The sequence below is a fragment of the Boleophthalmus pectinirostris genome, unplaced genomic scaffold (genome assembly GCF_026225935.1).
Source record: "Boleophthalmus pectinirostris isolate CB_2022bp ecotype Guang Dong unplaced genomic scaffold, ASM2622593v1 HiC_scaffold_22, whole genome shotgun sequence".
In the NCBI taxonomy this organism is placed as follows: Eukaryota; Metazoa; Chordata; class Actinopteri; order Gobiiformes; family Gobiidae; genus Boleophthalmus; species Boleophthalmus pectinirostris.
The window spans coordinates 32,152,712-32,174,603 of record NW_026571190.1 but is presented as its reverse complement, the minus strand read 5'-3'; the positions used below and the strand labels follow the sequence as shown (position 1 = coordinate 32,174,603).

The window sequence follows — 21,892 nt, the reverse complement described above, 5'->3', positions numbered from 1 at the left end:
TTTCGCTCTTTGTTTCACAGAGATATTATTGCTTTACACGGATATTTCAAAGTATAACGTTAAAGGGCTTATATGAAACAATTTCTGATCCATGTTATAATATCGTTTCCTTATCAAAAACATACCTGGAGTTGTGTATTTAGGATGACTTCTCTCTCTCTCTGTTCCACCTTGTGTTGTCGGAATTGCCAGTCTCTACTGAACTGAAGGTAAAAGGAGCTGTTAACTTGAAAACTACTGCTTCATGACATCATAAGGTGGAACAGAGCATTTTGACCTTCGGAGGATTACTCAAACATGTGTGAATGAATATGTTATTAGGTTCTTTTTTCAGACCAAGAGTTTGTTTTCATACCGGTCTTCCGCATGTGATGTTGCTGTGACGTGTCCGCTCAGTTGATTTATACAGGTTTTGACGCTTTCTTCCTACCAGAGGAGGCAGGACGACAGCGCCATCTGCAATCTGACTTCCTCAGGACAGTATCCCAGGTGTGTGAAAGTAATAAAGCCCTCTCGTCCTGGTTTATAGTCCCGTGGGCTCAATTGCCTCTTCAATCCAGCGACGGTGTTTGTTTTCTTCTGTCCCATCAGTTCTGACCACTGTAAAAGAGAGAACCACATTATGGACTGGGATGGAGCAAACATCACTGGGACAGAGGAAAACAAACACAGTAGCTGGATCAAAGAGGCAATCGAAATACAAAAACGTGCCCACGGGACGATAAACCGGGAAGATGGGGCTTTTTTACTCTCGCACACCTGGGATAGTGTCCTGAGGAAGTCGGACTACACATGGCGCTGTCGTCCTGCCTCCACCGGTAGGAAGACAGCGACAAAACCTGTTTGAATCAGCTGAGCGGACACTTCACAACATCACATGACCAGTCGAAACTGTCAGGTATCAAAACAAACTCTTGGTCTGAAAAAAGAACTTCATAACATAAAATCTCAAAAGACCAAATGAACCTCACTGGACTATATTTAGGATGAGTTCCTCTCTCACTGTGTTCCACTTTGTGATGTCGGAATTGCCAATCTCTACTGAACTAAAGCTGAAAGGAGCTGTTAACTTGAAAACTACCACTTCATGACATCAGAAAGTGGAGCAAAGCATTTTGAGCTTTGGAGATGTAGACAGACTAATAATTCAGGATTCCTCAAACATGTGTCAATGAAACAAAACACAAATCCAGGTCTGTTTTTGAGGAGGAAACAACATTATAACACGATTCACCATAAAGCTCACAAGACTAAATTTTGCATAATATAGGACTTTTAACAGATCAACATAAGGACCAGTGTCATATATATTGTTTTTATGATGTATACCAGAATCATTATAAACTGTAGAAACTGTGTATTATTCGACTGATACCTAAAATAATATCATACATATAAAAAATACAGATAAGATAAGATAAGATAATCCTTTATTGTCTCCCATGGGAGAAATTTGTCTTGGGACAGGAGGTAACATGTTTTATCAAAAAACAGGACAACACAACACAAAGCAGCACATAAACAAACACCATAAAACAAAGTAAATATGAGACCAAGTGTGACCACGAGTGATGCACCAACACGACCCTTAAATTATCCTTAACAGGCAAGTCCTGCATTCTTCTGTTCTATTAATGATTGCACATTCCCTAAGCCTATGTGCAGTTTTAGTTATAATTATTGCACATTCCCTAAGCCTATGTGCAGTTTTGATTGCACATTCCCTAAGCCTATGTGCAGTTTTAGTTATAATTATTGCACATTCCCTTAGCCTATGTGCAGATTTAATTATTGCACATTCCTTAAGCCTATGTGTAGCTTTAATTGCACATTCCTTAAGCCTATGTGTAGCTTTAATTGCACATTCCCTACACCTATGTGTAGTTTTAGATATAATTATTGCACATTCCCTACACCTATGTGTAGTTTTAGATATAATTATTGCACATTCCCTACACCTATGTGCAGTTTTGATTGCACAATCCCTAAGCCTTTTATAATTATTTTTTAACTGCATTATCTGAGTTTAGCAGTTTAACAGCTAGTGGCACAAAGGAATGTTTGAATCTGTTCAGTTTACAGTTTGGGACCCTGTACCTTCTGCCTGATGGCATCAACTCAAACTGACTGTGAAGAACATGGCTTGGGTCATTGATCACCTTCCTGCCGAGCTTCCTAACAGTCTCCTCAAAAATTTGCTGAAGTGAGCTTGAGGCCACACCCATTATTTTACCTGCTCTTTTAGTCAAGGTAAAAATCTGTGCTTTAAGTTTGACTGACAGGTTACCAAACCATGTTGACATGCCATAGCGTAAGATAGATTCTATGCATGCTTTATAAAACAACAGCATTACATTGGTGTCAACTCCATGTAACCTAAGCCGTCTTAAAAAATAGAGACGCTGGCTGATTCTTGAGCAGACAGACTGTACCTGCTGGCTCCATTGGAGCTGAGAATCAAATAACACACCCAAGTACTTATAACATGTCACCTGCTCTATGTCCCTCCCCCTGATATTAATGGGGCTGTGGTCCCCGACAGATTTGGGATCAAAAATGATCTCCTTTGTCTTTTCCACATTTAAGACAAGGTTATGCTCCTCACACCAATGCACCACTTCATCAATTCCTGTCCTGTAGCTGATGGCATCTGTGCTTTTACTGAGTAAACTAAGAATAGCTGTGTCATCAGAAAATTTAATTATATAGTTGTTAACCTGTCTACTCCTGCATGCATTGGTGTACAAAGTGAAAAGAAGAGGTGAGCTAACACAGCCCTGTGGTGCCCCAGTGCTGACAACCTGAATATCTGACAGTGCTGAGTTAACCTTAACTTGTTGCTGTCTCCCTGTAAGAAATGCCCAATACCACTTAATAACATGACTGTTAACACCCAGATCTAACAGCTTCTTCAGCAGAATGCTCGGTAATATTGTATTAAATGCTGAGCTAAAATCCATGAACAGTATTCTGGCATATGATGAAGGATCCTCTAAGTGTTTCAGTATTAAGTGGGCAGTAGTTACAAGAGCATCATCAGTGCTTCTGTTGCTGCAGTAAGCAAACTGATAGGGATCTACATGTGCCGCTACCTCCTCCCTCAGAAACCCCACCATAACACGCTCAAATGATTTCATGGTCACTGATGTCAAGGCCACAGGCCTGAAGTCATTGTTCTCTTTAGGACAGGTTTTCTTTGGTACTGGGGTGATAATAGACTTTTTCCAGAGCAAAGGTATATCCCCTGTATCTACTGAAATTTGAAATAAGGGACACCATGCTTGGCTCAGTTCATCAGCAAAAGTCTTTAGCAGGAAAGCTGAGATCCCATCTGGCCCGCTGGCCTTTTTGGTGTCAAGTCTTTTAAAAATAGTGGTGACCACCCCGGGATCAACCAGAAGCCTGTGGCTGTGTTCAAGATTCAGCTCGAAAATTACCTGGTGAACATTCAAACCTATTATAAAAGGCATTTAATTCATTGGCCTTCTCAAATTCGTTCGGGACATGCAGGGAACCTGTATTAGATTTTAAGTTTGTTATGTCTTTAACAACATTCCAGAGTTTTTTTGAATCTCTGGTATTAAGAGCTTCCCTGACCCTCCTGTTATTCTTGTCCCTTGCTTCCTTGATTTTCTTCCTAAGTTCTCGGTCGATGTCATTAACTTCAAGCATGTTGTTGTTCTTAAATGCTTCTTTTTTCCGGCGTATGCAATTTTTTATGTCTGATGTTATGTAGTCTTTATTATTGGGATATATTTTAATGTCTTTTTTAGGAATTATACAGTCAGTGCAGAAGAGAATATAGTCTGTCAGAACTTCCGCAATACTGTTCACAGTGGCATCCTGATAGAAAACATCCCAATCTGTGGCCCAAAAACATCCACTGAGCTCCACTATGCTGCTCTCCTGCCAAACATGGACTGTCCTGGTTACCGGTTTGCTCCTCTTCAGAGCAGCCTTGTAGGTTGGAATTAAAAAGACAGAGTTGTGGTCAGAGTTTGACAGATACCACATTCATTTTATATACATACAGAAGAGATGAAATATATTAATTGAGATTTATGTAGCATAAAGAAACAATTTAAATAATTGTTTGGTAATTTTTGGTATATTTTATTTTCAAATCCTGCATCCTTTTATTTCTTTACTACATAATTCTATAACCCACCTAAAGCACATTACTGTAATTCAGGCCCAGAGCTGCTGTGGAACATAACGTCCCTGGTGGTGACTGTCGAGTGAATGATTAAAGAGTTGTATTTTTTTTTTCAATAAGATAAGGCTTGTCCCTTTAACTGTACTTTTCAACCTTTCCGGATTCATAAATTATTTACCGTCATGCCGATTTCACTGGAAACATGGATAGTGCACAATCTGCATTTACCCTGGAACCTGCAAAGATCTAAACACACTGCTGACATGGTGTTCTGCTTTCAAACCCACTTACGGTATGTGTCACGCTACATTATACTTAGACTTACAATGACAAAGAGAAAACATTGTCATAATACTAAATAAGTGGCAATAAAAATACTAAGAGACTGGTGTCAATAAGCATGATTATATAAATATACATGTACAAGTAAAAAGCAGAAATATAGTAATATCAATACAGTACAGCACAGGTCGTAAAGAAAACCGTGCTGAGATGATATGATTGACAAAAACACAGGCTTATCTTTAATATAAAAGTGAGCAGTGTTGGGAAGGTTACTTTTAAGATGTATTCCCCTACAGATTACAGATTACATATCCCAAAATGTAGTTTGTAACGTAATCCATTAAGTTATTTAAGGTGAGTAACGTAATCTGAATACTTTGGATTACTTGATTTGCTGTAGAGAAGCAAAGACTAGGATATCGTCACATAAGATGTTTTGTCTGCTATAAGAAAATAAAAAGCCCAGACTTTATTGAACCGTATTAAAAATATTATTGATAGAAGAAGAGACACGTCCACGCAGCACGATTTAGTCCTGTTAAATCCAGTTTTAGTCCTGTTTTAGTCCTGGTTTAGTCCTAGTTTAGACCTGGTTTTAGACATGGTTTAGACCTGGTTAAGATCTAGTTTAGATCTAGTTAAATCAGTGGTTTAGATTCTGATGGGGGGGGGGTATAGCCCAAAATGCGAAAACAGGAAAACCGGAAAATACAGCCGTGTAATCCATTTATTTCAACAAAGTAACTGTAATCCAATTCCCACTTATTGAAAGAGTAACTGTAACTGAATACAGTTACTCATAATTTGTGCTCTGATTACATAACTCCGGTACATGTAATCTGTTACCCGCCAACACTGATGGTGAGTTGTTTTACAGTTGTCTGGAATGTCAAAGTACAGTGGATTTTGTGTGTGATTGACATACATTACAGGAATAATGGCACATGCAGGAAGTGGGTAGAGAAAACAAGAATAGTTCTAAGCAGGTAACAGCAAAATAAATAATAAAGAAATAAAAGTATAGATATTGGTACATGCTACATACTGTACAGGCCATGATACACATTTTGAAGCATGATATATTGCTACTGTAGACTGTGTAAGCATGAAATCTTCCTCTGCTCCTCTCCAGATGTGAAAATGTATAAATATGTTTTCCATACACTGGAGCTTCCAATGTTTTCATCAAGTGATAAAACTTTCTTCTAGTGCTCCCTGTTCTATTTGAGCGTACGAGAGAGACATGTACCGGAGTTACGTAATCAGAGTACAAATTATGAGTAACTGTATTCAGTTACAGTTACTGTTTCAATAAGTGGGAATTGGATTACAGTTACTTTGTTGAAATAAATGGATTACACAGCGGGATTTTCCTAAGGCTATATCCCCCCCCCCCCTTTTTTTTTTTTTTCCTCGGTAATTCCACTCATTGCCGGATACTAAACCAGGTCTAAACCAGGTCTAAACCAGGTCTAAACAAGGATCAAACCAGGACTAAACCAGGTCTAAACAAGGATTAAACCAGGACTAAACCAGGTCTAAACCAGGATTAAAACAGGATTAAACCAGGACTAAACCAGGTCTAAACCAGGATTAAACCAGGTCTAAACCAGGATTAAACCAGGACTAAACCAGGTCTAAAACAGGATTTAACAGGACTAAACCAGGTCTAAAACAGGATTTAACAGGGCTAAACCATGCTGCGTGGACCGTGTCTCCTCCTCTTCTATCAATAATATTTTTAATACGGTTCAGTAAAGCCCTTTCATTTTCTTTTATCAGACAAAACATCTTATGTGAAGATTTCCTCGTCTTTGCTTCTCTACAGCAAATCAAGAAATCCAAAATATTCAGATTACATTATTCACTTTAAGTAATTTAATGGATTATGTTACAAACTACATTTTGGGCTATGTAATCTGTAATCTGTAGGGGAATACATTTTAAAAGTAACCTTCCCAACACTGAATCTAGAAGACTAGGTTCTGCTACATCCAGTTTTAATTGACGTAGTGATGCGTTGGTGCTTCAGTGGACGCTCATACCGAGATAAAAATTCACAAGGGGAGTGGTGATTTCTGAATAGAGAGGAAATCTATAGTAGAACCGGTTCTACAACTTTTGTTTAGTGTAAAGAGTGAGTGAGTTGAATTATCTAATCCAATCCACTTTATTTCTATAGCACAAACACACAGTTTCCAAAGTGCTGCACAAATACATAATAACAACAATAATAAGACGATAACATAAACTACCAAAATAATACTAGTCTTAAAGTAACAAAACCAGTAAAATAAAATAAAAACAAAATCATAGACTAGAAATACATAAACCAATACATAAATTAAATCAATAAAACCAACTTATTGATTTTATTATTTTATTATATTATTATGTTTTAAGTAAAATAACAATAAATCAAATGATAATGATTGCGTACAAAGGCAGGACATACATATATATATATATATATACCCTGTACATACCATTATATTACAATGGCTGGATCGCATACTCATTTTACAGATAAAATGTTGAATTTGGACAGGAGAAGAAGAAGAGTTTGGATTGGTGGTTGTTACAGTTTTAGATGTAAGAAATGATCTTCTCCCAGTTTAGTTTAGTTTAGTTTTAATGTACGTTTTTTATCAACCATGTTCTACTGATAACAGATGGTATATATAAATGGACATAAACTGGAAATGTTCATGGGGCACTTCCGGCTCCATCAGCTCGGGTTCCAATTGACTTTACGGTTTAAGTATTGTCGCCCCTCTCTCTGTAACTGCTGCTGCGAGCCTCGTCATTTTGGTCTTAAAATGTTTGTATTAACCCGCTCTACATGATTATTTTGTCCATAAATATATCCTGGTAAACCATTAATTAAGAAAAACATTTTTTCTAAAAGTATAATTAACAAGCATGAGCTACAACAAATAAATACAGAATGAAGAAATAATAGTCCTAGAAGTAATATTATTTTTATATTTTCATCCCTCTACAGCTCAGATCTTATTACATAAAACTGTATAACATAAAAATAGCCGAAAACTTCCCACTATTGCAACAAAAAAAATATGTAAACGATAAATACTGAGCCCCAAAATATAGTGTTCCAGCTTTCATATATTGAATAGCAGTGGTGGAAGGTAACAAAGTTAAAGTAAAGTCCTCTTCTAAAGTATATACTACTTAATACTACTACTACTACTACTGCTACTTAAGAAGAGGACTTTACTACTTAAAAATAAAAAAATAAAAACTTGTTTGATCAAATTAACATGTTAAAAATGAACACTTCAGACTTTTCAGCAGGTCTTAAGACAGTGATATTTCTGTTCACAAATGTCATGGAGTAGAAAGTACAGATACCTGCTCTCTAATGTTATAGGACTTTTTACTTTTTTTTTTTTTTTTACTAACTCTGCTCAAATAACTAGGAATAAGTTATTTGAGTAAGGAAGCAATAAGAAAAAGCAAATGATTATAGGCCTTGTACATCACTACAGCTGTACTCAGGTCAACAATATAAAAAAAAATAAATAAATAGTTCTTTAAGCTTAACAAAAAGAGGATTTGTTGGTGCATAGTAATTCAAATGATTATCCTAATAACCTACTTTTTGAGTAGAAAGATTTTATTAATATTTGATTTATAAGTATTCCACCATGTACTGATCCAGTGCAGGGTCATAAAGCATGCATGGGGTGTGTTTATGTCAGCTTTTATTGACAACTTCCAGAGAAACTGCTTTTCCTATAGATATAACATACATCTTATTTCCAAAGAACTGGCCATGACCCCCCCACCTTCCCATACCTGTGATTCTAGGCCTATATAAGGGAAGACACGGGAGCATTATTCTGTGTGCAATTGGAAGGAGACTCCAGATTAGACACACTGTTTTCCTCCTTGTCTTTTTGCAGATTTGCTATTTTAGTTTTGTGTTTCAGGGACTTATTGCTGTTGAGAAGAAAATGCCAGATTACAAAGTAACAGTTTTTACCGGTAATCTGTCTGGTACTTTTAACAATGTGTACATCCAACTCGTGGGTAAGAAAGACCAAAGTGAGCGCACCTGGCTTCCCTGGGCTGGGAACTTTCTTATCGGAAAGGTGAGCACTCTACCATAAATTGCATTATTATTATTATTATTACTACTACTGTTATGATTATTATTCTGATTATTATCTATATATTATATTTATTTTCAAATCAACACTATAGTCTTTCTTCATATTCGATGTCTGACTGAGTGATGAATGAGAGTAATTTTTGACTGTCTTTTTCTTTATTTTTACATCTTTGTACATTTTAAATACACAGGAAAGGCATCAAATATATAAAGAAAGATATATGGAATTATTTAGTAAAGAAAATTTTACAAAAAAAAAATAATCAAAGGGTGGCTGCTTTGACATTCTGAATATTAATCATAAAAAAAAGATATTAAAATTGTTAATTTTTTTTTTTTTTTACTACATAATTTCATATATCTTGCTTCATATATATTAGATGTCTTCTCTACATACAGTATTTTCCGCACCATAGGCTCATGAGCCTCTAACCCCATCAAAAAAAACTACTACTGCTGTATCGATATACCAAAAAATATATTTGCGTGACCATTAATAAATACACTGCAAATTAAAGCAAATCAGACTGCCATTCTCGATATATTTTACTAAAATATTTTGTTACAGCGCTACAGTTTTGTTGCTTGTTTAGAGGAAGGAAACTTGTTTATGCGATACATTTGACATTTTCACTGTTTTGAGGATTAAAATGGATGTCTTTCATATTCACTTTGCACAAGAAGTGGTTTAACAAACACTTTTAGTATCACAGCCATGATTTTGCCATTATTTTTATTGGACCGTATCAAATTAATTTGAAATACTGTATATCGTATCGAATCTAAAGCTCACTGTATCGAGATATATATCATATCGTGGCCTATGTATCGAGGTATGTATAGTATCAGCAACTTCTTAATGATTCCCAGCACTATTCTAAACACAACTGAACAACTGAGTCACTGCAAACACGCCTACAATCCAGCGGTCCCAGACAGCACCCTCCCTACACGCCACAACTGAACAAAGCTCAGAGTCACCGTGAACGCGCCAAACAAAGTCCCACTGACCCATCCAACTGTTGTGTTTCGTTTAAAGTCCAGTGCGGTTTATTTGTGAAAAAAGTACGAAAATAGACCATTCAATGACAGTGCGTTTTATAATCCAGAGTGCCCTATAATGCAGGAAATACGGTATCTAAAATGTAAAAAATTGTGTAAAATAAAGAAAGAAAATATTGATTGAAAGTTCTGACTGCCAGTGCATATCTATAAAAGCTTAAAAATCAAATGCATCTCCATTTCAGAAAGCAGATTTTATAATAACCTGTGCTGAGGACCTTGGGGACCTGACCCTGGTGAAAGTGGACAAGCAGTCCACGTTCCTGTTTCCAGTAGACCACTGGTTTGTGGACAAAGTGGAAGTGACGAGTCCAGAGGGAAAAGTCTTTAAGTTTCCCTTTTACCACTGGATCAAAGATGAAAAAGTTCACTATTTCAGGGAGGGAAAAGGTCAGTGGAATCAAACCATCACCAACAATTTCAAAAGTGCTTTTCTCAACTTTCTGAGACCTGTGCAGAGTTTTGCCATATTAGGAAAGCTAACAACAACTAGCATTCTAACGCACACTTGCTGATTATGGGACGATAAAATGTGTTGTAATTAGACGCAGACAAGATGCAGCAGCTGACTTAAACAATATATCTGTACTGGGCCAAGACAAATACAAATACTCAAATACAAGTACGGTGTGGTGACTGTGTGCAGTTTCACGGTGTCTTTTCTGAAAGTGTTTTTGAACTTAAAAGCTGTGAAAATCTTTGAAGAGACACATCTTCTGAGTAAATACGCAAGGGAGCAGGAGCTAAAGCACAGGAATGAAGAATACCGGTAAGCATGTGATGTGATACTTTGGTTGACATATATTTTATAAAGTGAATATTCAGTCTGAAGTGCACATGTGTGTATGTTCCAGTTGGCAGGTTTACAAAGAGCGTTTGCCTCACTGCATGATCGCAGACGATGCCTGTGCTCTGCCTCCTGAAGTCCAGTTCTCTTTCACAAAGGACATTGAATTCAAATGGACTGTGATACAAATGTAAGACAATAAGACAATAGATAAAGACAATAGATACTTTACAGCTGATGCCATCAACATTCCCTGGGCCTGTGAAACTAACTAAAAACACTGCTCTGTCTGAAGCTCTGGTACTCAAGTTAGACTTAATCTGAGCTACACCAGATGATCTGTTCTTAAACAAGTCTTCCAAACATCAAGTTGTTTTTCATGAGTTTTAAGACATTCTTAACACTTTTCTTGCTAATGTGTGCATTGTGTTACCATGGTAATTACTGAACATTCCACCAATACAGATACACGTAGCACACCCCCAGCATGACGTCACTGCAAAGTATCAACATTGTCCTTAAATTTTTCATTCTCATTACTGTTTATTTTGTACGATCATAAACAATAAACTTTTGTGCCTTCGTCATTACAAATATTAGTTTGAACGACCATAAACGAAAGAAAAAAATCCTCACATTTTTCACCGTCATTACTTTTTATTCTTTTTACAATCATTAAACGATAAACTTTGTGCCTGCTTTAACATTATTGTTAGTACGACCATAAACGAAAATACAGGTCTGCGTGTATGTACATGTGTGTTATGCATATATTGAATGTATGTACTGGATATTTTTTATGCATATGTGTATGTATGTGTGTACGTATGTGTGTACATGTGTATATATATGTGTATATTTATGCAATGCATACGACAGGTAAGTATCCACAGGTGTGAACCACGTGATTATGTAAAACAATTGGGGTAGGACTCTATAAGTTTTTAAGCTTCATCCTACTCCTTTTGGGCACCAAGTCCCAAATATTTACATGTACATATCCTTATTTTTGTTATTGTTGTTGATTTTTGTTGTACCTTGCTCAAACAAATTAAATGAATGAATGACATGTATGAGGTCATTTGTAAAATGATTAACATGAATGTGTGTTTCAAGGCTTGTTGAGATGAACCTGTCACATCTGGATGACTGTGAACAGCCTTGGACTGATTTTGACTCCCTTTACCGAGTGTTCTGCTGCAACAAAACAGATGCTGCAGGTATTACTCTGCTCTCTTCATCACTTACTTTGTTCACTATGATAGACTTAGACTAACTTCACACACAGAGACTGTATAAAAAAGGCTCCATGTTAGGAATAGGATTTTTTTAATGGACAAAATGGCGACATAAAAACAGGATCATGTAGAGCGGATTAATACGAACATTTTACGACCAAAATGATGTGGCTTTCTGTAGCTGTCACAGAGGGAAGGGCCACCAATATTCCAGTGTAAGTCAGTTGGAGCCAGGGCTTGTTGGAGAATGAGCTCCTCTGTCCCTCTGTAGTCTGGTGCAGTGGGTGAGCAGGAGTGTCTATGATGGAGATAATTATATTTGTGTTACATGTTTTCCAGAATTTATGCAGAAAAACTGGAGAGAAGATGCTTTCTTTGGTTACCAGTTTCTGAATGGACTCAACCCCAAGTTAATCCGACTGTGCACCTCCTTGCCCAGTAACTTCCCCGTCACTGATGACATGGTCTCTCTGGAGGGCGGGGACAGTTTGACAGACGAGATGAAGGTGACTGCTGTTAATCGTAATTCACTGTCTTTCCTAAATGAACATTCTGGAAACACTTTTACTCAAATTAAAGGTCCTATATTTCTCAGAACTGACTTATGTGAGCTTTTAGCCATGTTAGAATGCTGCTGCCTCATCAAAAACATACCTGGAGATGTGTTTGTGTCTGATTAATCCTTTATTATTAGTCTGTCCACATCTCCAACGCTCTGCTCCACCTTGTGATGTCATCGTAGCAATAGTTTGTAAGTCCACAGCTGCTTTTTACCTTTAGTTCAGTAAAGATTTGCAATTCCAGGGATGAAATTATCCAAATGAAAGTGTATGGAGTTTAAAAACACAGTGGAGCATGTCTTGTATTACCACATGACATCACAAGGTGGAACAAAGTATTTTTATTTATACATTTTTTGAGAGAATAACTCCTAAAGCCTAAAAAATGCAGGGTTTGTGTGTTAAACATGACAGAATGAAACAAAACACAACTATTTGTATGTTTTTGATGAGGAAATAACATTATAACATAGATCAGAAAATTGAGTAGAAAGTTAACGGTGTTTGTATGCTGGTCCATACTGTAGAAAGGCAACATCTTCCTCTGTGACTACAAACTTTTGGATGGAGTGAAGACCAATATTATCAATGGAGAAGTGCAGTATCTGACAGCTCCTCTCGTCCTCCTTCACAAAACCCCTGAGGACAAGCTGAAGCCAGTCGCCATCCAGGTAAGAGACCAAGACAGGTGCTTTACCACGTACCATGGTCCCACCATCTGAAAATAGTTCACATTTAAATCTGACAATTCTTTGGTTGCCCATGGATGTTTAAGGATTTGTTATTTTCTGTTTTAGTTGCAGCTAGTCCCTCCTAACAGTAGCTGTTTGTGTATTTTTATGGTGATCTCTCTGATCAAACTCACTTGTTCCTAAATCTAAGCCTAACCTTAAACTGTGAAAAAATATATTCACAAAAATCAACATTGTTCATTTGTGTAAAATGTTCAGTGTTCATGAGCACCAACAAATAACAGCTTTATAGGCCGTACTGAACTTATTTGCCCCATACAAAATGATACAACCCAAATGATGATGCCGTCGCCCACGGCAACATTCGGGAAAAGGTGAATAATGCTTTTCCACTTTCAAGGCACTCACAGCACTTTACATCAAGGAACCACTCAAACATTTGACTCTTCTGAGCTTTAAGCCATGTTATAATGTTAACATGGCTTATTGTGAATACTAGTTTTGAGTAAATGTATTCTGGTACAGTTACTCTTTCATTTTGCAGTATTCAGAATATACTTATGCTTTTTTAAATCAAAGACTACATTGCAGTACTTGCTTACAAAAGTTAAAACTAAATATTGCCCAGATGTGTTTAGCAGACCTAACCAAAACTCTAAACTCACCTGTTCCTAACCCTAACCCTAACCTTAAACTGACAGTGAAAAAATATATCCACAAAAATCTACATTTGCATAATTATAACACAAAGTGTCTGTTGTTTGACATAACTTTGTCTTGTCAAAAAAAGTCTTTTTAGACTTTGAGGCAGCACAGGTGAATAAAAAACACTGTTTAAAAGTGGGTCACCTTATTTGCAAAAGAATGTTAAGTCCCTCCCCAGAAGAAATGCTGAGTTTTTAGGGAGTCCCGTTGCCAGATTATCTGTGCAGTTACATAAACATAATGCACGGCAGTTAGCATTAGACTCACTGACCTCTCACTGACCGTGTTATAAGTGAGTGTTGATGTGTTTGCTCCTGCAGCTCAAACAGACTCCAGCAGAAGACAACCCCATTTTCTTCCCCACTGACCCAGAGTACGACTGGTTAATGGCCAAGACCTTTGTGAGAAGTGCAGATTTTCATGACCATGAGCTGAACGTGCACCTGCTGCGCACTCACCTGCTCGCTGAGGTCTTCACTGTGGCTTTACTGAGGAGCGTGCCCAGGGTGCACCCTCTGTACAAGGTGAACAATGTCTGCATGTTCTGTGAGATGAGCCAACAGGCTGTACAGCTATTTTCACCTGAGATTAAAGTAAAGTAAAGTAGCACACAGTATCTAACAAGAGCTAATTCCTCCTCTCTGTTCAGCTTCTTGTTCCTCACACTCGATACACTCTACAAATCAATATGCTGGCCAGACAGAGGCTCATCTCTCCAAATGGAGCACTGACACTTGTAAGTTTTACATTATGTTCCCTTAACACTGCTTTAAAGGTGCACCATGTAACGTTTCCATTCAGGGAGCATCACCTGCTTGCTTCTATGGATATGCCACTGCTCTGCCTGGAATGTTCCACAATATGACATTAAACAGCTCTAATTTAGATTTACTCAATTACATGCGGTTTTATGCTTAAAATACCTAGAAAAACAGGTATTCTGACTGTCAGCGGTGTTACCTCTCCACAGATCTAACCTATAGCTTGGTCTAGTTTGGTCTCCATGAGGATAGAAAGGTTAAATCCCATACTTTCAAACTTTCCAGATAAAACAATAACATCTCCATGGAGAAAAGCCTTTTGAGAGACCTTCTATCAGAAAAGTTACGCAATGCACCTTTAAGTCACTATACACACAAACTAATGATATTTCTATTGTTCCAGAACTCATCTTGTGGTGGAGAGGGCATGATCACCGTCCTGCAGAGAGCCCTGTCCTCTGTGACCTACAGCTCCCTCTGTATCCCTGAGGAAATCACAGAGAGAGGAGTGGAGTCTGTGCCCAACTACTACTACAGGGATGATGGACTCAGGCTTTGGGACATCATACACAGGCATGGTTTCCAAATAATAAGTATAAGTAATAAAACAACACTGTATTTATAGAGCACTTTTCAGGACACTCAAAGACGCCTTACAAAACCAATATTAAGTTAATAACAAGTCAAAAGAACAATAAACAGATAATACAAGAAACATAAGAACAGTGAATCATATTGGTGCTTTCCTAAATATGGAACCTGATCATTTCTATTGATTTATATTGACTAGACCCATGATTGTGTTATATTGCAGCACAAATTTGCAATTGCACAATATTCATTTTACCTGCCCCCATCTGCATTAAATAACACTGGCCTATAGATGGTAGAGATGTCATCTGAAACCCTAGCCTGATTCATGAGCCGGTTCCACTTCATGGAAACCGTCTGACCTCTCAACATTACGATTCGTTCACTCCACAGTAGTCGGGAGCTTTTTTAATAACCAGTCACTACTGTTTGGTTGTGGCATATGTAATGTGCCACTAACAGGGCTAACTGGTATATTAAACTTTTCCCAAATCTTGTAGGAAGAAGGGCAATCACGTCTTTCCCCTTTCACCAAACACTCTCTTTGTTCCAGCTTTAAATCCTCGATCTCGGGAATCTTTGCCAACACAGAATGTATGGCTCTTCGATGATTGATCAGTGCCCAGACTCACACTTCTGGGGTTCTTACAAACTGTCTAGTGTATTCAGATTCCTGACCTAGTCGCTTTGAAAAAAATTGATTGAGCGGAGGCACTAGGTGGCGCCAGCCTGGCTACTGAAAGCCAGCAATAGACAAAAACTAAATTAATATAATAATTTTACCAGAAGACCTCACATTTGGTCACATTTTGATAGTCAACTTAATCCGCCTTTTTGACCTTTTTAGTCTCAGTGCTTTTTTGTGCGTTTTTACACTATAACGTAAATGCAACTAAATACTCTGAATACAATACTCCCATCACTGTTTACTGGGGATGTAACAATAACCAAAATATCGTGATATCGTATCATCCAAAGTTTCTCAATAATATTGTGGACCATCTCAATATATCAGATCTCATTACTTTACATTACTTTGCTTAAATTCCTTATTTTGAAATAACTGAAATAACTGTTATGAAGCCCTTTTAAATCTTAATTCTTTGGATTATGGCTTGCTCTGATGTCTTCATGTCTTTAAAGGTTTGTGAATGGAGTGATACGTCACTACTACAAGTCGGACAACGAGGTCCAAGCAGACTCTGAGCTGCAGATGTATATCAAGGACATTTTTGAGCATGGCTTCCTGTCTAGAGCAGAAACAGGTGAGCTTAAAAAACACACTTAACACCACACAATACCTACATAAGAGTTCGTATTTATTTATTCATTTATAAAGGGACATTTATTGGCACTTTTCTGAACACTCAAAGATGCTTTACAGATCATCCTTCATTCACGGTGGTGGTAAGCTACTATTGTAACCACAGCTGTCCTGGGGCAGACTGATGGAAGCAAGGCTACTACCATCCACCACCACTCACGCACATACCACCTCACTTCATACTACACAGGCTGATGTCAAATCATCTACAGGACAGGACAGGACAACTATAGCAACAATCACACAAAAGTACATAACACTTGCACACTCACTATCCATTCATTTCAGACAGTTCATTTGAAGTTCAAAGTCAAGACCCCTCAATAATAAAACAAATAGTCATTTTGTTAAACATTATGACATATTTGACCATTGAATATCCACTGTTTTAACGCTTTAGAACAGGGGTGTCCAAACTCTTTTCATCAAGGGCCACCTATCTAAACACGGACGAAGCAGAGCGCTGATCGAGGGCCGTAGACTTGTGCTCAGTACAGGGAATAAATGAAATGTGTGAATGTTTAACACGTTAGAATGATCCATCAGTCTTTATTCATGCTAAGATCCTTAAAACCACACACTAAATATAAAATATTAGCTTTATCAAGGTAGATTTAAAAAAAAAAAAAAAACTTGCAGTAAAAAAATTGATGCAAGGTAATTTGGGCAAATTCACCTGGAAATCTGAGGGCCAAGAAAAATATGTCGGAGGGCCACATTTGGCCCCCGGGCCATAGTTTGAACATCCCTGCTTTAGGACATCCTGCTAACGAGTGCGTATACATGTACATCAGCATCCCGGTTATGATCAGGTTTTTTGAGTGTCCCGGTTTCGTCATGGTGCATGTATATACGCAGTATCCAAAATACTGCCATAACCGGGATATGATGAATCATCGGGATACTGATGTGCTTGTTGTTTGTTGAAAGTTCTTGTATATGAACAGGCACTGTAGTCCACGTTTGAGCTGCTCGATAGTGTCTAAAAGCACTTTTAATAAACGGCACAGAGCAGCCACCTCTAGAGCTGCTCTTGTTGTCTGGTTTGAATTTCTTTTCACAAACTCCCTTAGAGGACATGGAGCAAGATTATTAAAAAAAATAAATAAATAAATAAAAAAATGGATGAGATGGATGTACAATGTTTTATAATAATAATAATGATTTTGCAGGAATCCCACAGAGCTTCAGTACTGTGGAAGAGGTGGTGAAGTTTGTCACTATGGTCATTTTCACCTCCTCAGCCCAGCACTCAGCTGTCAACAATGGACAGGTGAGTTCAAGAGTTTTTACATCCGTTATACATTAAATTGACTCTTGTGAGCTTTAAGTCATGTTATAATGTTGTTACCTCATTCACATGTGTTTGAATAACACTTTATTATTAGTCTTCTATATCTCCAATGCTCAAAATGTTCATTTTCACCTTGTAATGTCACGTCATGGTAGTTTTCAAGGTAACTCAGGAGAAATTGGCAGTTCCAGGGCTGAAATTCTCCAAATGATTCTAGTGAAGGTGTTTGGAGTTTAAAAATCAAAGTGAAGCACTTCCTGTATAACCACATGACATCAATATTTTCTGTTAGAGAGAACTGAGAGTAAATGTGCAGGGTTTGTGTTAAACTTGTGTGAATGAAACAAAACACAACTCCCTGATGTTTGTAATGAGTAAACATTTGGCATTAATACTCTCCAAATTGACCTAAATTAAATTATTCAAACTTAAAAATATTCCAAGAGACATTATCACTCATTATTTACCGACCGATGTGGATACATTGCAGCTGGACTTCGGTGCCTGGATGCCCAACTTTCCAAGCTCCTTACAAATGGCTCCACCGACCGTAAAGGGCCGAGCGAATGAACACACCCTGCTGCAGACGCTGCCTGACGTCAACACCACCGTGCGCATCATTGGAGTTCTGAAGCTCCTCAGCACACAGTCCACCGAGTTTGTAAGTCTTCCTCTTCATGACACTAAAATATGTCAGTACTTTATAGACAGACAGACAAAAAAAAGTCTGCATGGTAAAAAAAAGTTTGCATGATGTAAATAATATATTTTCAGGAGCCTGTGATTGAGCTCCTGAAAGCGTTCATGGTCCTGTTTAGGAGTTTAATTTTCAGCAAAAAAGATGAGAGACTAACTTAAAAAAAACTGTGCAAAAAAATGTTGACCAGCTTGTCAAATCAAATCAAGTTTATATGTATGGCACATTTAAAACAGTCAAAGCTTACCAAAGTACTGAACAACATTTACAGTGAAATAAAACATACAATAAGCAAATCAAGCAGAATAATAATGATAAAAATAATAATAACAGTGAGGTGCCAAGGTGTCTCTTCCTAACTGTGGGCAAACGCCAAGGAGAAAATGTATGTTTTGAGCAAGGATTTAAAGTGCTCCAGTGACTGTGCAAAAGTGTTCCACAGTCCGGTCCTGCGGGCTGGAGGAGGTCAGATAAATAAGAAGGTGCCATGCCATTAAAAACAATAATTAAACATTTTTAAATGGATTCTAAAATGTACAGGGAACCAATACAGGGATTTAAGAACAGGAGTGATGTGGTCCCTCTGCTTCGTTCCAGTGAAAAGGCAAGCTGCTGCATTCTGGACCCCGTAGGTGACTGGCCTAGTAAATACAGTAGACAAAGAGTTACAGCAGACATGTCAAACTCAGGCCTGGGGTCCAAATTTGGCCTGGAATATAATTACATTTGGCCCGCAAGATCATATCAAACATGTATTAGATCTGGCCCGCCAGCTACAAATAGACAATAGAGACATTATTAATTTAAAATGTTGTTATTATTTTATATTATGCTTGTTCTGGATTCAATGTTTGAGCACAACTATTATTAAACATTTATTTTAATAAGAAAAGGTTTAACATTGCATATCTTGTTAGAAGAGAAAACTGAGTGTTTAGTGAATGAATAATTAATTAATTAAAACATGTAGATGTTGTTGAAATTTTTCAATAAATATTTAGTTTGGCCCACGACTTAGTCCCAGTTTTTAATTTTGGCCTCTGTGAATTTGACTTTGACACCTCAGAGTAACAGTAATCGAGTGGTGAGGTCACAAATGCATGAATGGCCTTTTCAAAGTGCAGATGTGAAATGTCTGATTTGATTTGCTTAAAACCCTTAATGATAAAAACTTAATTTAAGAACAGATGTTACATTCTTTTCAAATTAAAAATTTCAATCAAAAATTACACCAAGATTTCTAGAATATGCTTTCTCACTGAAGTTTGGGATTGTAATTGTGTGTGAGAGACTTTTTTAACCACACAAATTGTCTCATCTTTCATAGTTTAAACCAAATCAGCTCTTTCTGGTTCACGCTGCATGAACATAAAGCTCAGATTAAGTCAAATAGGAGTAACAGAGCTTCAAACAGAGCAGTGCCTCCAGTTAGCTTCACACCCCCGGGAAATGTTGACGACAGCAGCTCCAAAGTATCAATGATCAATTTATGTATTTTGTTTTCTCAGGTTTCTCTTGGCAGTTACCCCCAAGAACTTTTCACCGAGGACAAGAGCTGCCAGCTGATGGAAGATTTTGCAAAAGAGTTAAAAGCCTTGGATGAAGATATTGACAACAGAAACAAAACTCTGCCGTTACCATACACGTACATGCAGCCCAAAAAAATGGAAAACAGTGTGTCTCTCTAAAACTCTTCGGGGTTAGACTGAGCCCATGTTTTTCTGCTTTTTGACTCTCAGAAAATTCTCCCTATAATACAGTGAGAGCATGATGTATGTATATAATCAAATATAGTATCAGTTGAATCTAATTTTCTAATAATAATAAAAAAACATATAAAAGAAATGTGTTGTGTCTCCAGGCTGAATTCTTGTTCTTGTTCTGAGATATTTGAAACATGTTTTAATCGTGTCGTGTTGTTTTGTGCTGTTACTAAAAATATATTATGTCTGTGGAAGAAGAGGAAATGAATTAAGTAAATTATTGGGATTTAACAATATCCAAATTACTCAATATGATATTATCAAGATATGCATCTCACGGTACGATATTTATTGCGATATTTTGGAGAGGCTGATATAATTGTATAGATGGGACGCTTTTCTGCTTTTAAAATACCCTGACAAGAATTCGGTGTGAATTATTACTGTCACAATCTCAAGAATTCAAGTAAAAAACATATTTCTTCATGTTATCTGCACAGAAATGAATCATGGGATATGTAGTTACCAATGTTCAGTGTTGGGGAGTAACAGATTACATGTATCGGCGTTACGTAATCAGAGTACAAATTATGAGTAACTGTATTCAGTTACAGTTACTGTTTCAGTGAGTGGTAATTCGATTACAGTTACTTTGTTGAAATAAGTGAATTACACGGCGGGATTTTCCCGTTTTAACAGGGTTTCCCCCCTTTTTTTTTTTTTGTAATTCCACTCATTGCCAGACACTAAACCAGGTCTAAATCCAGGTCAAATCCAGGTCTAAACCAGGTCTAAACTAGATCTAAACCAGGACTAAACCAGGTCTAAAACCAGGTCTAAACTAGGTCAAAGCCAGGTATATACCATTTATAAACTAGGTCTAAACTAGGTCTAACCCAGGTCTAAAACCAGGTCTAAACTAGATCTAAACTAGGTCTAAACTAGGTCTACTCCAGGTCTAAACCAGGTCTAAACTAGATCTAAACCAGGACTAAACCAGGTCTAAAACCAGGTCTAAACTAGGTCAAAGCCAGGTATATACCATTTATAAACTAGGGCTAAACTTGGTATAACCCAGGTCTAAACCAGGTCTAAAACCAGGTCTAAACTAGATCTAAACTAGGTCTAAACTAGGTCTAATCCAGGTCTAAACCAGGTCTAAACTAGATCTAAACCAGGACTAAACCAGGTCTAAAACCAGGTCTAAACTAGGTCAAAGCCAGGTATATACCATTTATAAACTAGGGCTAAACTTGGTCTAACCCAGGTCTAAACCAGGTCTAAAACCAGGTCTAAACTAGATCTAAACTAGGTCTAAACTAGGTCTAAGCCAGGTCTAAAACCAGGTCTAGAACCAGATCTAAAACCAGGTCTAATCCAGGTATAAACCAGGTATAAACCAGGTCTAAACTAGGTCTAAACTAGGTCTAAACCAGGTCTAAACCAGGTCTAAAACCATGTCTAAACTAGGTCTAAACCAGGACTAAACCAGGTCTAAAACCAGGTCTAAACCAGGTCTAAACCAGGTCTAAAACCAGATATAAAACAGGATTTAACAGGACTAAATCGTGCTGTGTGGACGTGTCTCCTCCTCTTCTATCAATAATATTTTTAATATGGTTTAGTAAAGTCTGGGCTTTTTATTTTCTTTTAGCAGATAAAACTTCTTATGTTACGATTTCCTCGTCTTTGCTTCTCTACAGCAAATCATGTAATCCAAAGTATTCAGATTATGTTACTCACTTTAAGTAATTTAATGGATTACGCTACAAACTACATTTTGGTGTATGTAATCTGTAATCTGTATGGGAATACATTTTAAAAGTAACCTTCCGAACACTGCCGAGGTTTATAAGCTGTTGCTACTATAAAACAATGCAATTAAGCAAAGGAACTTGTGAT

The 21,892-nt window shown here is 37.3% G+C and overlaps 1 protein-coding gene across 1 annotated transcript; it reads left to right on the top strand.

The window, feature by feature from the left end:
- Nucleotides 1–8,418: 8,418 nt before the first annotated feature.
- Nucleotides 8,419–19,975, top strand: LOC110165260 (polyunsaturated fatty acid lipoxygenase ALOX15B-like). Its single transcript, XM_055157777.1, has 14 exons — nt 8,419–8,556; nt 9,824–10,028; nt 10,326–10,407; nt 10,493–10,615; nt 11,542–11,645; nt 12,003–12,169; nt 12,751–12,894; nt 13,941–14,144; nt 14,270–14,356; nt 14,785–14,954; nt 16,116–16,237; nt 17,469–17,569; nt 18,081–18,251; nt 19,796–19,975. Exons 1-14 carry the CDS (start codon nt 8,419–8,421, stop codon nt 19,973–19,975), a joined length of 1,998 nt encoding a protein of 665 aa, XP_055013752.1.
- The last annotated feature ends 1,917 nt before the right edge of the window (nt 19,976–21,892 follow it).

What these genes read in the sequence shown, in the direction of transcription:
- LOC110165260 (XM_055157777.1), top strand. Translation starts at nt 8,419, where the DNA reads ATGCCAGATTACAAAGTAACAGTTTTTACCGGTAATCTGTCTGGTACT. An exon ending in AAATGGACTGTGATACAAAT is followed by an intron (nt 10,616 to 11,541) that starts GTAAGACAATAA and finishes GTGTGTTTCAAG; the next exon opens with GCTTGTTGAGATGAACCTGT. An exon ending in CCTGTCTAGAGCAGAAACAG is followed by an intron (nt 16,238 to 17,468) that starts GTGAGCTTAAAA and finishes ATGATTTTGCAG; the next exon opens with GAATCCCACAGAGCTTCAGT.